Consider the following 16,399-nt stretch of genomic DNA (forward strand, 5'->3'; position numbering starts at 1 on the left):
TTAATAACAGAAGAATATCAGTGAGCAGCTACGTCAGTGGTCGTGTGATATCAAACGTAATTTAAAATTTCCCCTGTGACCCTTGGGATGCAGGCAGCTTGTTGGTTTTAAACATGTTCTGTTTTTGGCGAGAGGCATATGGCTGGCTTTGTGACTGAAAATCTCACATCTAGGACTTGCCCAATACTAATAGCTCCCTACTCCAGAGCATAAGCACATGAATTAAACTGACACTTGAGTGCATTACTGAGGGATTGTTGCATTGTTAGAAGTGCCATCCTTCAGATAAGACTTTAAACCAAGGCCTTGTCTGTCTGTTCCAATGGTTCAGACAAATAGTGAAGATCCCATATTGTTGTGTCGGTACCTTTTTACCTAGACACAATTAGAACTCAGAACTTAGAGATTCAAACATGAAGTGCTTTATTCGAAGGGAAAGGGAAGTTCTGGAGAGTTCCGAACAAAGAGAGCTAAACTTAACCAAGAGAACACCCAACCATTTATCTCCTGTGACAGCGCCACCACAGGTGGGAGGAGAACACACAATACATAACACATATCACTATACAAAGTAGCATAGGGTGTTCTCCTGGTGTCCTAGTCACCAACAACAGCAACAACTTGTATTTATATAGCACCTTTAATGTAGTAAAATGCCCTGAAGCACTTCACAGGAGTGTTTTAAAACAAAATTTGACACTGAGCCACATAAGGAGAAATTAGGGCAGATGACCAAAAGCTTGGTCAAAAAGGTAGGTTTTATGGGAGCGTCTTAAAGGAGGAAAGAGAGGTAGAGAGGCAGAGAGGTTTAGGGAGGAAATTCCAGAGCTTAGGGCCTAGGCAACTGAAAGCACAGCCACCAATGGTTGAGCGATTATAATCAGGGATGCTCAAGAGGGCAGAATTAGAGGAACACATATCTTGAGGGGTTTGGGGCTGGAGGAGATTACAGAGATAGGGAGGGGCGAGGCCATGGAGGGATTTGAAAAAAAGGATGAGAATTTTAAGATCGATGCATTGCTTAACCAGGAGCCAATGTACGTCAGTGAGCACCATTCTTCCCTCAACTGACACGACCAAAAAATAGATTGATTGGACATTCATTCATCTCATTCCTGTTTACAGAAACAAAGAAAGACATGCATTTACATCGCGCCTTTCAAAACCTCAGGACATCCCAAGCCGCTTTACAATGAGGTACTTTGAAGTGTAGCCACTGTTGTAACGTAGGGAACGCGGCAGAGAATTTGCACACAGCAAGGTCCCATAAAACAGCAATGTACTAATGACAAGATAATCTGATTTAGTGATGTTGGTTGAGGGATAAATATTAGCCAAGAGGGACCGGGGAAAACTCCACAGCTCTTCTTCGAAATAGTGCCATAGGATCTTTTACACGGGGCCTTGGTTTAACAGCTCATCCGAAAGACGGCACCTCCAACAGTGCAGCACTCCCTCAGTACTGCATTGGAATGTCAGCCTAGATTATGTGCTCAAGTCTCTGGAGTGGGATCCTGCTGTGGATAAAATAGTTGCCACGTTTGCTTATATAATAATTAAATGCAGTTCAAAGTAATTTGTTGTAGATCTTGTGTTTGAGATTTTTCTGCTAGCAGCCAGACGTGATTAAGTTGTGCAAAAGTGCACGTATTGCTTTTTCTATCTTCCTGTGTTCGGGTACAAACCAACAATATAGTACCACAAGCCAACATCACTTAACAAACACAGGGAGCAAATATATAAACACTTGACATAAAAACAGAAAATGCTGGAAATACTCAGCAGGTCAGGCAGCATCTGTAGAGAGAGAAACAGAGTTAACGTTTCAGGTCGATGACCCTTCATCAGAACTCTGATGAAGGGTCATCGACCTGAAACGTTAACTGTGGGCGGGATCTTGCCAGCCCTGGGGAGGCGGGTTTGGAGGCAGGACTGCCGGGAAAATGGCAGAATCTGGGGGCGGGTGCCCAACCCGCCCCCATGCCATCTTGCCAGGAGGCGGGAAGCCAGGTCCTGTCTCCTTGGAGGCAGGAAGGAGTTTAGTGCCACTTATCTGCCTGTTAACAGGTAGCTAACAGGCAGATAAGAGGATTAGCCCCATTTTCCCCACACAAGTGCGGGCTTCCCGAAGGCTCCGAACCCCGCCAGGGTCACCGAGGCAAGTAGTGGGTCTGCGGGGGTCAGAGGGGTGCAAACGTGCGCTGTAGAGGTAAGTGATGGGTGCAAGTGTGGAGAGGTGAGTATGTGAGGTAAATGGAAAATGATAGAAAAAGTTTACTTACCTTTGCTTCTTCCTGCAGGCTTCAAGAGTTGGGTATGCGGAGAGTCTCGCACCTCCGCGACAGAGATGACAGGATGGCCACTGCATTCTCCAATGCAGCAACCATCTAATTTCTGCTAAATAAAGAGGCTTGATGAGTCTTGAATTCAAGATCTCATCAAACTACAGAGAATGTTACTGTTTGACAGCTTCACAGAGCTGTCAAATGATGACAATTCATCTGTCAAATGAAACGGACGTTTTCTGTAACTGGCTTTCCCTTAATTGGCCTGCTAAGACTGCTGGGCGGGCTTAACAAGGTCAATCAAGGGAAAATAGCATGGGTTGGCCAGAAGTTGATGGAGGTGAGACTGAAACCTGACAAGTGGGAGTCCCGCCTCCAAAAGCCCTCCATTGGCAAAATCCTGCCCTCTGTTTCTCTCTCCACAGATGCTGCCTGACCTGCTGAGTATTTCCAGCATTTTCTGTTTTTATTTCAGATTTCCAGCATCTGCAGTATTTTGCTTTTGTATAAACTCTTGACATCTCTCCATCAGAAAGCTTTGCCGACTTGTTTAGTGAAATTTTTGTGCCAACTGAGCCGGTGGAAATTCCCTGGCGATGGCACCCGCGGTGTTCACTGGCTTGAGGCCTTCCGCAACCGGTGGGGGACAGGCGTGCATCATCACCCCGGGGAATAGAATTCTGATTTAATTTTTTAAGTTTTCTTTTAATTCTGATTAAGTTACAGTTTTTAATTGGAAAGGGGCACATGCTTAACTCTATATTGGTGATGGCAATTGCCATTCATCAGTGCAGTAAGAGTGAGCCGGTGGAAATGGCTGGGTTGCAGGACTGTCTTCACTCCTCAAGAGGGCGACGTGTTCAAGCATTTCTCTTGCCCTGAAAGTTGGACGCATTTCCGTCCCTCTCTGACGCTGCCTGGGGGCTGGAAAGAAGAAATCCACAAGGTGGGGGGGGAAGAAATTGACATATTTAAGGGAGCGCGGAAAGATCGCGGCGGCGGCGGCGGCTCCGCTCTTCACGCCGGCTTCTTGAGACATTTACTACATTTCTCCAGCTAATTATTTCCTGCGAGGATTGGGACCGGCTGGTTATCGCCGAGCCCACGGACAGGCTGCCAGGAGAGCCGAGTTGTTGAGGAGTTTGAAGTGAGCGGGATGGCGGTGGGAATGTTGGTGCGGTGATGTTCGGGGACCGAGCTGTTTCCAATTAGAATCGATACTGCAGGTTCCCGCAGCCGCGGGCCGGCGCAGCGCAGCGCAGCCCAAGGCACAGAGATGCATCGCCCTGCTTGTATTGGGCAAACCCTTACTCACATGGCAAACTATTTTCATTTCGTTATTTTAAAGATCGTTGCCTAGTTGAGAGAAAACTAAGAGAGGAAGCAAACATTTCAGAATTAAATGTTTCCTTTGAAGGATCTGATTAATTGTGTGATTCAAGTGCCTTGACATCTTGACCGGCTGTTTGATTATTCTGAGCTTCTTCATTTTTTTTTGCGGAAAAAAAGTTCTTGTTTGGATTAAAGAAGGGGTTTTGGTGACAATTCCAGACTGAATCGTGGGCCTGTGCGACTGTACGGGTCAGACCAGATCCGAAAGTGTCAGTTTAAAGGTACATTGTTGGTTTTTCTTGGGACAAGAAAGTCAGATCCTCTTGTTTTTGGGTTGCTACATTAGTATTTATATATGTTGCACCCGCGCGATTTAACTACTCGAACTTGTAAAGAGGAGAGAATCTGTCCGCACGGGAGATCTGGGCTTCAACGGCGTTGGACTTTAAAGATGAATTAAAAGACTGAAGCGATAGTGTGGCGAGAGCTGTCGGAGATGGAGACGCACCGCAAGCTGCCAGTACCGAGCAGACTGTGACCAGCTACATGCCGCACGTTGCTGCTGGTGGCTTCTTCTGACTTTTTTTTGTCAACAAATAAAGGGAAAATGCAGCGTGTCCGAGATCATCATCGTCTGGTTTGGTGGGGGAATGTAATGTAAGCGAGAAAATAAGCCTGCCCCCTCCCCTCCCCACCCCACCCCAGATCCATGCTTCAAGATGGACGAGTCTTCGCTGCTGGACTTGCTGGAGTGTTCGGTGTGCTTGGAAAGGTTGGACACCACGGCCAAGGTGCTGCCCTGTCAGCACACCTTCTGCAAGCGCTGCTTGGAGAAGATCGTCAGCTCCAGGAACGAACTGCGGTGTCCCGAGTGCAGGATCCTGGTGGACTGCGGCGTGGACGAGCTGCCTGCCAACATCCTGCTGGTGAGGTTACTGGATGGGATTAAACAGAGACCGAGGAATGGGAGGTCAGCCCCAACCTCTGGCCCAGGGTCACTAGCCTCGGGGAGTGCAGCCTGCCCGGCTTCTTCATCTCTGGGGACAACCCTGAAGGATCATCCCGCAACCGCTAACCGGAGTTCTCCGGGAAAGGTAATGTGCTGGTGGAATCATTGATCCTTTCAGTTATCGTGTTATTTTAACACAATACTTACTACCTGATGCGGCTGTGTGATGTACTTAATGTTTGAGAGCATGACGTGCCTAAGTCTGGGGTCTTGACCCCCCAATCAAATCTTTGAAAGGAGGAATTTATGATTTGGGACTATAACATTTTCACGGAGACGACACAATCTCCAGGCTCACACTCACGCCTTTGGAATTGATGAATTCATTCAAAGATGCTTGACTTAGTTCCCCTATGGTGTCCCAGCTTCTTTCTTCCCAGGTATTCTAATTTTAGTAATTCTGTGTCTGTTCCTTCTGAGCTTTCAGGAAAGACTTTGTATAAGCGTCTTTTTTTTTTAAAAAGCAAATAGTAAGTAGTTTTAGGTCCAGACACAAAATGTTAAACTTGCAGTATCCCATATCAAATTGATAAATATGTCAGTACTGTAATTTGCACAGATTGATACCCCAGTAACCATATAGCTTTCTAGGGGTGTTAAATTTCTGGCAGTTCAGTCAGAAAATTGCCATTTAGTGCATTTGAAATCGACGAAAGCTTCATATGAAATGGGATACTGAAGCTGGGAACTAACTGACTCATAATAATATGCTATGGCTGGCAGGACATTAGGGACGCCCTGCCCCCCCCCCCTTTTCCTTCTAGGGAAACAGATGTGTACAGAGGAACTCAGGTGACAAGTGGATAAATGGGTTGGTCAGTTTATGTTTGCAGATATAGTCTCAAACTACCAGCTCCAGTTCAGTACACAGGTTATTTACAGTAAAACCAAGGTATGCTTGCATTATATAGTCACACTGTCTTTTGGGTTTGAATAATGAGAAGTACCACTTGCCAATGTGTGGATGAGTGACAGCATATGCTGGGTGACATGGAGGATAGCCCATGAATAGAGATACAATTGAGTTAAGACTGCCCTGTTAGCATCTATTCAGGTATCACTTTTGGTTTGTCTCATTTACATTCCACTCATAGCTTGAATTGAAAAGTAATCTGAAAAAGTGGGGGAAACGTTTCTGTATAGACCAATAGATGTTTCTACATGGTCGACATGTATATATGATAAACACATTTTAAAACCGAAATTCAGAATTTATTTACACACAACATTGCTCTTAATAAAATACATTTCGGTGGTTATTTTGTTCACTTTCTTTTGGTGGATTGTTTAGAGAGAACATACAGGTATTAATCTCAGTAACAGGATTCAAAGCACACACTAGTTTGTCCCTAGGTTACAGGGCACATAATTTATTGTTTAGTGGCAGAGCTGCCAGCATCTGCTTCTGACGATTGTGATGTTTGGGGCGTATGAGTAATAGATCCATTTCATTATCTGCGTCATTTGAGTCACACAGAGGACAGGTTGTCTTGTCTGCTGGGATGCCCAAACACCTGGCTGTTTTGTATTTAATCACTAAGCAGTAATTTGAAGCTTGGTTCGATTCTACAGTTGTTTCCAACCGTAGATAGATGCAGTTCAGATTAATGTAGTTTGAAAGCTCACTATCTCCCTTGTTACGGTCCATCATTTTTACCATCTACTTTGTCTGATACTGTAGTGCAGTGACATATTGAAGTCTATTTTTAAATACTCACTGGTCAAATTTGTAAAACTTGTTTTAGGCTTTTTGGTCCTTATTTGTCCATTGCTACTCTGTTTGAAATAACATTTTATTCTTCTTCTTTGGTATGGTAGTAGCAAAGCAAATCAAATGTCAATATCCAAGTTGGATAGATATTGACATTTAATTTGCTTTGCTGCTACCAATTTATGCCTGAGAAATGCCTTACAGAATCACTTGACATTAGAAAATGCACTACATCAATTCCACATTTCAGAGCATGTTGCTGGACTGTGCCCGGTACCTTTTCTGTAGCAAGTGCACAGAATCCTATTTTTCCTTGTGGGGGAAAAAGAATCTGTTAAATACCTTGAAATACAGTACTGACATCTTGGCACTTTTGTGAGAGAACTGGTGTGCTTATAGGTAAAATGGCAGAATGGCTGCGGGGTATAACTTTACACTGCCAAACCCGATCCTGCTCTTACTTGGATGACCACATGCACCCACTTCTAGCACCAGTCACTGGTTAGTGATCTGAAGTAGGAAACTCTCAATTTCCCCTTCCTATCTTGGGGCACTGGGGCTAACTGTAGCACGCCAACTGCTGCTCCATCTGAGATCAACTAACTTACAGGCGATGGATCGAAACTGAAATCTGTCTACATTATATGATTCCATTACTTGTGGGATAAATCGGCTGAACTATTGGGCAAGAGTTTTAGGCTAATGTTACAAAATTCAGTTGTGTAGGGAAGCCTGGAACAGGCTGTTTATAGTCTTAACCAAATCATAATGAGAATTAAATTGAGTAGGTAGGTCCCTTTCCCCTCCCCTTTCCCCAGCACCACTGGCTCAGAGAAGCATTGGCACCATTGTCCATTTACAGGTTTGGAAACTAGTCTTCTCACTGAGCTGTAAATTAGTCAGTTTGCAATATTATTAAGCAATTTCTTGATTACCTTGGACTAGATATTTTGAAGTTTATCCATAAATATTTCAGTACAAGGTATCTATCTGTAAACAATTGTATTATGTTACTACCATTGTGTAACATCCCTCCTGACTGTATTCAGCAGGCTGTCTTTGATTCAGACAATAATTGCCCCCTTATTAAACACTTTAATATGTGTTAACACATTTTCTATGTGTGAACCTGAATTTGACCTTGGATAACCCCTCACCCCCCCCCCCCCACCCCATTGGAGCAGGGTTGGCAGCAGTGGTGTTTCAGTTTGAATATGTTTGATTAATCTGTTCTGTAATGTTGCTTTAATTGAGGCTTGCTGCATTCCTGCAATTGATGGTAAAATCCATAATATGCAGTTGTTTGGATGCAATTAATTCAGACTGAATAGATTGCCTACGTAAATGGGGATTAATTGTGATGATGTCAGGAAATAGGATCTAGATTGTGTGCGGGTTTGAATTAATGGTGTCGTCATCTTGGCCATATTTAGGTCAAGGCTTTGGGGAGAGGACACAAAAATGCTGCCAATAAAATTGAAAGATGTTCTCCCTGTGCATAGAACTTCCTTCAGTCCTGCAGAAGCAGGACTCCATGCTTTTGTTTGCTAGGTTGCGATCACATATCCAGCAGTCCATGTGGCATTTTGGGGGTATGCAGGAAGAGTATTGCTAGCTGAGAGTCTAGAAGAAATGTTATGCCAGCTTTAAGCACATACTTATTTCACTATTTTGTCACTATTTTTGTAAAGCATTATGTCAAGTTTTCTGGAAAGATTTCAATTCTGTAGGGACTTGTCATTTGGTATTCCGATTAATATAATCACAAGTGAAAGTTACACAACTATATTTAAACTGCTCAGTTGCTTCTTATATGCAGTATTGTATATGTCATTAAGGGGTAACTTACATTTTATTGACCTTGATGCCTAAGTACAATATGTGCAGAAAGCTGAATATTGAGTCTGTTTTATTTTTGAAGTTATTTGTAATGACAAAATGATTTTAAAACCATTTAACTGCTCAAATACATTGCCAAAATGAAATTGTTTTGCAGCTGAGCAATAGTTATGCATGTCATGAAGAGACTTGGATCGATAACTACATAAAGGGACTTCAGCACGTGACTTGGCTATGCGAGACAGGGTGCCTGACTCTGACACATTTTTGTTTTTGCATCTTGCACTATTCAGGTCATGGATGGCAACTTCATTTTAAGAGGCATTTGCTGCATGTGTTAACTTCTGGATTAAATGTAATGGTGGAAAATTCCCACTCTTTCTCCCCCCCCCCCCCCCCCCCCCCCCCCCCCCCCCCCCCGACACACACAGCCCGGATTAAAGGCTGATTGTCTCTGTACAGCCTCGAGCTGTTTCCTGAAAGATAAAAGAATGTGGAATACCTCAGCATTTTGCTTGATTACCTTTTGAGAATTAAGGAGTATTTATATGCAGAACTTTCCCTCAAAACATTTAAGTAGATAAAGTAGAGTCCATATTAGAGCAGATTGTACATTGCCAATGGAAGGAACACGTTTTGTTGGCTTTCTCCTTCCATAGGCAATGTACAATCTAGTCATTCCATGACTTCTTATGTTCTTAAGGGATAGTTTAGAATTGCAATGTGGATGTGTTTGGGGGAATTGAAAACTGAGGTTAATGTATGTCCAGTCAACAAATTATACAATGGCATTGCTGGCACTTCCTTGTATCCCTCACCACCCACATGCTCCAACCTCTTCCCAGCTCCATTTCCTTCTGTTCCCACACTGGAAAAAGTCACTTAGAACTTTACTTTCAATTTCATAACAGCCTAATTTTGAGCGCTTTATTCGACACAATACTTCTGCCATTGTTGATCTCCTCAACCACTTTCTCTCCACCACCTTTGATTTCTATGTCCCCAGAAAAACATGAACTCTCTCCCATCCTGGCCGTTCCTCCTGGTATGGCCTCCATCTTTGCTTCCTCACGCCTGTCCCTTGCTCCCTCCACCCTCCCCTCAAACAAGTATGAGGAGCTGATGGACTTTGTCACTTAAGATTGATACTATCCATCTAGTTGCCTCTGCCACATCTCTTCCTTCCCCTTGCCCACCAAGCCAAACCTTCCCCCAAGATTTCCCACAACATCTTTCTCTAGTTTCTATCCTATCTTCCCTCATGCCCTCTCCAAGCTCATCTTGTCCATGTGACCCACTTCCTGCCCCCTTGACCCCATTCCCATTAAACTGCTGACCACCCAACTTCCCTCCTTGGACCCCATTCTAACTGATATTGTAATTGATTCCTAATCCTCAGGTACTGTCCCCCTTCCTTTCAAAACTGCCATTAGCACCTACCCCTCAGAAAATCCACAATGACCCCTCTGTCTTTGCAAACTACCACCACTCTCAAGTTCCTTAACTTGTTGTCATTTTCCAAATCCATGCACATCTTTCTCGCAGCTCCATGTTTGAAGCTCTCAAATCAGGTTTCCGCCCCACCACAGCACTGAAACGGCCCTAATCAAAGTCACAAATGACATCCTCTATGACTGTGGTGCACTATCTCTCCTCCTCCTCCTTCTCCTTCTCAACCTCTCTGTAGTCTTTGACACAGTCGACCACACCATCTTCCTCTATTGTTCAGCTGAGTTGAACTACCCTTACTTGGTTTCACCCTTTACCTCTCCGATGGTAGCCAGAGCATTTCCAACAATGACTTAACTTCCTGCACCTACAACAATATCGCAAGTCTCCCAAGGTTCTATCCTTGGTCCCCTCCTCTTCCTCATCCAAATGCTGGCGACATCATCTGAAAACATGGGGTCAGCTTCCACATTCCACACTCAGCTCCACCTCTCCACCACTTGTCTTGACCACTTACATTGCCTCTGTGTAATCAAACTGCTTGTCCGACATCCAATCTTGGACGAGTCACAATTTCTTCCGGCTAAACATTGGGAAGATCAAAGCCACCTCCCTCCTGTCTCAGATTGAACCACACTGTTTACAATCTGGGTGCCCTATTTGACTCGGGTGAGCTTTCCATCCGCCACTCTCCATAAACTACAGCTCATTCAAAAACTTTACTGCTTATATTCTATTCCACACCAAGCCCCGCTCATCCACCACCCTTGTCCTCACTAACCTACAGTGGCTCCCCGTCCACCAACTCCTCTCATTTAACATTTGCATCCTTGTGTTTAGATCCCTTCATGGCTTCACCCCTCCCTATTCCTATAACCTCCTCCAGCCCTACAATTCCCCCAAAACTTTGTCTTCCTCCCACTGGCTCTTGGCATCTCTTCCCTCCCTTCGCCCCACCATTCGTGGCTGTATGCATTGGAAATCCCTCCCTAAACTTCTCAGCCTCTCCACCTCTCTCTCCTCCTTTAAGACCCTCCTTAAAACCCACCTCTTTAACTAGGACATCTCCCCTCCTAATATCATTTTTTTGGCTTGGTGGCCATTTTTTCTGATTACATTTCTACGAAGTGCCTTGGGACAGTTTTCTATGTTAAAGCCGCGATATAAATTGCAAATTGTTGTTGATGAGTTGGAGCGGGCTGTAGAGTCCGCTGGCATATTCAGGAAGTTTCTCGATGCCTTCTGAAGAGATATGATAAAGTTTCTGAATTGGCTTGTTTGAGCACCCATTGGAATGAAATATTACTTCTTACAGCTATCCCTCATTTCCCCCCCTCTTCCAAGAAACTACTGCTATGCAGCTTGAAACTCCAACCTTTATCACTTGCCATCTGGCAATGCGTCATCCAATAATGATAAAGTGGGTTCAAAAGTTGCTAAGCTGTGTTTCTGAAGCCAACAAACAAGTAGGAATCCAAACGCTTCTTTAAATTAATTAGCTCTGAAAATATCCATTGCTCTGTGAAGAGGGACATAGTTGACGAGATGGTGCGACTGTTGGATTTTAAAAAAAATAGGCTTAAAGGTGGCCCATCTCGATCTGTACACAGAATATGGCCTAGGAGTTCGTCTCAGGCGGTGATGTAAAACGGGTGGTATCTGATCGGCCGCTGGTTATACGCAGCGGCTGATATTCAGTTGCATTGACTGCAGTGGAACTGAATATCAGGTGCTGTGTATAATGGGCGGCCGATCCGATACTGCCCGTTTAGTGCCACCGCCCAAGATGAATTTCTAGGCCTATGTCTCTTTACCAGTGCAATGATGCATTCTGTTTTTGACTTGGTTGTGATTGCTTTTCATTCTGTGTGATTAACTTTAAACTGGGGTAGGCTTTTTGGCTTACAGTATGGGAGTCTGAATGAGGTTTGATGTGTTGGAGAATGCAAGCAGTTTCTGATTTATTACTCACTTGAAGCCTGGTCATTGGGGGAGCATGATGGTCTCATAGTTTCAGCCCTGTAGTTATTGCCTTTCCCTGTGCTAGTGACAGTTTAAGAGGAGGAGGTGCTACTAGGTTTTTTACTTTAGCAGCTGGGTTGCCATCATGATTGACATTGACGAAAAATTCCTGATCCTCACAAGGTTCATTACAGTGAAAGAAAGTCTGCACTAATCTGCTTTTACAAAGCAGCAAGGGAGAATAATCCTATACGTGAGTCGCTGATACAGCTGTTTGCCAAGTGGCCCTGCACAGTTCTGCTGGGATCCAGACGAGCAAAGTTCAAGCTTTTATCCCTGGTCTGTTCGGAGTTACCTGATTGATGGTAGGGGCATGATATTTGGTCACAGCATCCTTTGACTAGAGAGGGAAAAATTGGACAGGGTTCTCACTCCTGATTGCTACACAGTGACCCCTGCTGAACGTGTGAAGCTAGGATTGGAGTGAGCACGATCTCCCCCATTTAGCTTGCTGACGCTTACTGTCCTGGCCCACACATGAAGAATATCTACTTGGACCAGGTACTGGAGGGAAGTCAGTGCCTGTTCAGCTGTACCCCAACATGAGCAAGTGACTTCAGGAGAAGAAAGGAGAAACTTGCAGTCGGGGGTGGGGGGGGGGGGGGGAGAAAATAGTTCAGAACAAACCTCGTGGAATCTCAATTACCCGCACTTCCATTCTCCATCATGGAAATCAGAATTTAGTTCTGCTTCAACCAGCTCAATTGCAATTGAGCATTTGTAATTCACCCTTTGCTGTCTGTTCATCCAGGAGGTAATCCAAGTAGTTGTTACCTGGTAGAACTTTTTATCCATGCAACTCCGATGTTTGGGCCAGGAAAGCAACAGGAGTCAGGCTGGCAGCAATTTTCCCCAAGTATGTATCTAATTTATAAAGGGGGAAAATTAGGTCTTATCTGTATGTACTGGAATATCTGTATGTACTAGAATATCTGTATGTACTGGAATATCTGTATGTACTGGAATATCTGTATGTACTAGAATATCTGTATGTACTGGAATATCTGTATGTACTAGAATATCTATGTACTGGAATATCTATGTACTGGAATATCTATGTACTGGAATATCTATGTACTGGAATATCTATGTACTAGAATATCTGTATGTACTGGAATATCTATGTACTAGATTATCTGTATGTACTAGAATATCTATGTACTAGAATATCTGTATGTACTAGAATATCTATGTACTAGAATATCTATGTACTAGAATATCTGTATGTACTGGAATATCTATGTACTAGAATATCTATGTACTGGAATATCTATGTACTAGAATATCTGTATGTACTGGAATATCTATGTACTAGAATATCTGTATGTACTAGAATATCTATGTACTAGAATATCTATGTACTAGAATATCTGTATGTACTGGAATATCTATGTACTAGAATATCTATGTACTGGAATATCTATGTACTAGAATATCTGTATGTACTGGAATATCTATGTACTAGAATATCTGTATGTACTGGAATATCTGTATGTACTAGAATATCTGATCATTATCTTTTTTTTATCCATTCCCACATAGAAACTGAATTTTTACTGTAAGTGGGATACAGTGAGTGCTGATGAGGTAATTCAGGAAGTGGTTTGGGGGACTCACTGGACCTGTCAGCGTGCAGAATCTTATTTATTGCACGTGTGCTGCCAGGCAGTCGGGCAAACAGCCAGTGCCCCAATTAATATCATCATTGCACTCTGGTTAAACAAAAATAGGGGGGAAAAAAACCTACAAAGTAATGTTTAATTATTGATTCCTTAATACCGTTTGTTCTGCAAAAATGACACTGATGACGACATTCCCAATTAGGAGAAGTTCCACCATTTTAAACGTTCTAATTTTTAAGCGACCTCTGTGTTCTCGCGGTGACTCAGTGGGTAAGTACACCACGTGTTCTAATCGCTGATCTATGTTTAGTTGATTGAGTTCAGCCAGGGCTGCAGTAGCAGTGCTACAGTTGGGCCTAGTGTTCTCAGGTAAGAGAGGGAAAACTCAGCTAGGGTTCACCCTGCTGATAACAATCAACTGCTGGAAGGTACATGTGCATGAGCATCAGATAACTAGTTTGGGCTCATCTACGATGCCCCCGTGCTCAGATAGCTTGCCAGCACTCACGACTGAGGCGCACACATGAAGAATAGCCACTTGAACGAGCTACTTGATTATTATTGATGCCATGAAGCAGCAGCCCAGCATGAATTCCGGAGAGAAGGGGGGAAAAAAAGGAATTAAAAAAAATTAACTTCCGTATGTTGTAAGTTCAGGTAGTTATAATGTTGTGATTCAAATCAATGTAATTTGAAGCTCTAATAATAAGCTAAAGTTTCAGCATTTGTTCAACAAAGGCTGTCTGCTTGCATTGTATCCATCAGACTGGCTGTCAATTCTTTGTCAGTGTTTGTCATGTTGACATGTTTCTGGAGTTCTAACATGCAAACCTGATGCAAATATTTGGCTAGTTTTATGAAGCAGCATCAGGAAAATGGATAGAGGTAAAGAATGAGGGGAATTTAAACTCCCCAGGATGTGCCGGAGAGGGGGGGGTTAAATGATTAAAAATGGGAAACCTGCCCCCAAACTGCCGCGAACATGCCTACTTCTGGCTTAAACATGGCGGGTTGGGAGGCGGCCAAGTAACCTGCTTTGGAGAGGCGGGTCAGTAATTTTAATATGTTAATCAGGTTGCGTGCCTCCGATTTTAGCAGCCATTTGGATTTAACAGCTGTGGGCCGGGTTTCCCAGGGCTCGGAAAACCCAGAAGCTGAAGGGAGGCGAGAACTGCCCGATCCATTAGGTAAGTGCTTTTCCAGCATTGCTTGTGTGCAAGGAGGAGCAGCAGTGCTCCCCCCCCGACCCCTCAAGCTCACGTGGTGTGATCCAATCCTCCCTCCCACCCCTGCGATTGGATGCCTCCTCCTACAATCTCCTCCGCTTCCTGCGATCTCCTCACCCCTGCAGTCCTTCCTCGCCCCCCGCCCTCTTCTGTCTCCAGCTACTGTCTTCTACCGCAGCAGGACCTCCGCGTTCCCTGTATTTCTGGGTTTCCCCGCTGCTAAAAGTTATCCCCGCTCCCTCCCTGCCTCCCCGTAAATATCAGGGCTAGTGTTTCTTAAAGGGACTCTGTCATCAGGAGTTTCTGCTTGCAAACCACTTTGCACAACATTAAGTTGGTGTGTTATGTCACAACTTGGTATTATATATTTTTGATCATCCACGGTGTTGCACACACCAGTTGAGATCAAGGACTCAATTTTAACCGTACCCTTTCAGCAGAAACTGGGCGGGTAGGCATTTGAAATTGACGGGGTGACTTACCTGCCGATGTCCTGCCTGGATCCTGCATCATCAATTTTGACCTGTTTTCTGAGCAGGCCACAAAGGCGCCCCCTTTACCCTGCTGGGGTACTTCTTTAAATATGCAGATTGGGTTCCGATCATATCATTGACTGCGAATTTAACTCCAGTCTGAGTGGGGAAGCCAATGTAGCTTTTCCCACCAGTTAAAGTGAAGTGAGAAGAAGATCGGAAGCAGAAGAGGCCTCAAGGTAATATTTTTTACTTCCCTTTGTAGGGCCAGGAGGAGCAGGAGTGCTCTTCTGTGCCCACATGTAAAGTTAAGGACTCCCCTGCCTGGGCTACCCCTCTCCTACATACTGTGAGACATCCCTGGAATCCACAGCTACCCAAGTGCCAGCAGGTGGCCAGGGCCTTCCTGAATTTTCGCAGGCCAGCAGCCACTTCCCAAGCGGGAAGTTGGGCAGCAGCATGCTAATTCAGCCCAGGAGTTAAAATCGCTGTGGCCTCCTTCTTGGCATAGGCGGGTGGGAATCTAACCAAAATCAGCGGTTTCCCAACAAAACCTGTTGGAAGTTTAAAACCTCTCCCATGTAAACTTCCGGTAAAATGGGGTTCAGCTAGCGGATAATTGGACCAGGACGTGCAGAAGTAATTCAGTCCCCATTTTTAAGTTATGCAATCTTATTTTTATATTGCTATTATAAATTCCTTTGTTCAAATTTATAATGGAAACTGCTCTATGTAAACATATCACACTAATTAAATCCTTCCACCAAACACTTTTGGGCAATTTTAAAGGTAAGATAGACAGGCAAAAACAGAAATGGAGAATGTAATTTTACAACGACCTAAAACATTTTCATTATGGAACAAACAAGTCTCAGTGAGGTCTTCGATTGTGCCATATATGCAACTTCTCACCCTCGATGCAGAGTAAACCGCCTCCCATCACACATTATATTATATATTCCCACATCCCCTTGGCATACATTTGTGGACGTCTCCCTTGGAGTTTCACACCAAGCTGATGTAAATCATAGATCAGAATTAACTTAATAAAATGATCAGCAAGTTCATAAGGCTGATAGAAGCATAGTGGGGTCAGCGGACACGTTTGGTGGCGGCTCGGGAGGGAAATTTTTTTTGACGGCAGGTTGGGACCCCACTGTCAACCCACTGCCACAGGACTTTCCCAGATGTCGGGTCTTTCAGTGCTGAACAGACCTGACATGCAGCGGCAGGGGAGGCAATTTAGGACATTTATGACCTTGTTAAGAGCCACTTAAAAAGTATTTTGAGCTTACCTTTAAATTTTACGAGGGTTCCACGCTGCTCGGGGATCACGTCAGGTAAGCAGGTCGGGAGTTGTGTCACCATGAAATCATCTCTTTACTTGACAGCTGCAAATGTGCTATAAAAGCTCCCATCTCACAGCTGTTC

The 16,399-nt window shown here is 44.0% G+C and overlaps 1 protein-coding gene across 1 annotated transcript in view; it reads left to right on the forward strand.

Annotated features, from left to right (window-relative positions):
- The first annotated feature begins 2,708 nt into the window (after positions 1–2,708).
- LOC147111791 (E3 ubiquitin-protein ligase SH3RF3-like) overlaps positions 2,709–16,399 on the forward strand; it is a 442,366-nt gene continuing 428,675 nt past the window's right edge. Inside the window, exon 1 of the mRNA XM_085999027.1 lies at positions 2,709–4,711. Within this exon, the coding sequence (XP_085855153.1) occupies positions 4,337–4,711 (375 nt within the window). The 5' untranslated portion in view covers positions 2,709–4,336. The remainder of the gene's footprint in view (positions 4,712–16,399) is intronic.

The sequence above is a fragment of the Somniosus microcephalus genome, chromosome 10 (genome assembly GCF_052327205.1).
Source record: "Somniosus microcephalus isolate GS21.2 chromosome 10, FLI_Smic_1.0, whole genome shotgun sequence".
Taxonomy (NCBI): domain Eukaryota; kingdom Metazoa; phylum Chordata; class Chondrichthyes; order Squaliformes; family Somniosidae; genus Somniosus; species Somniosus microcephalus.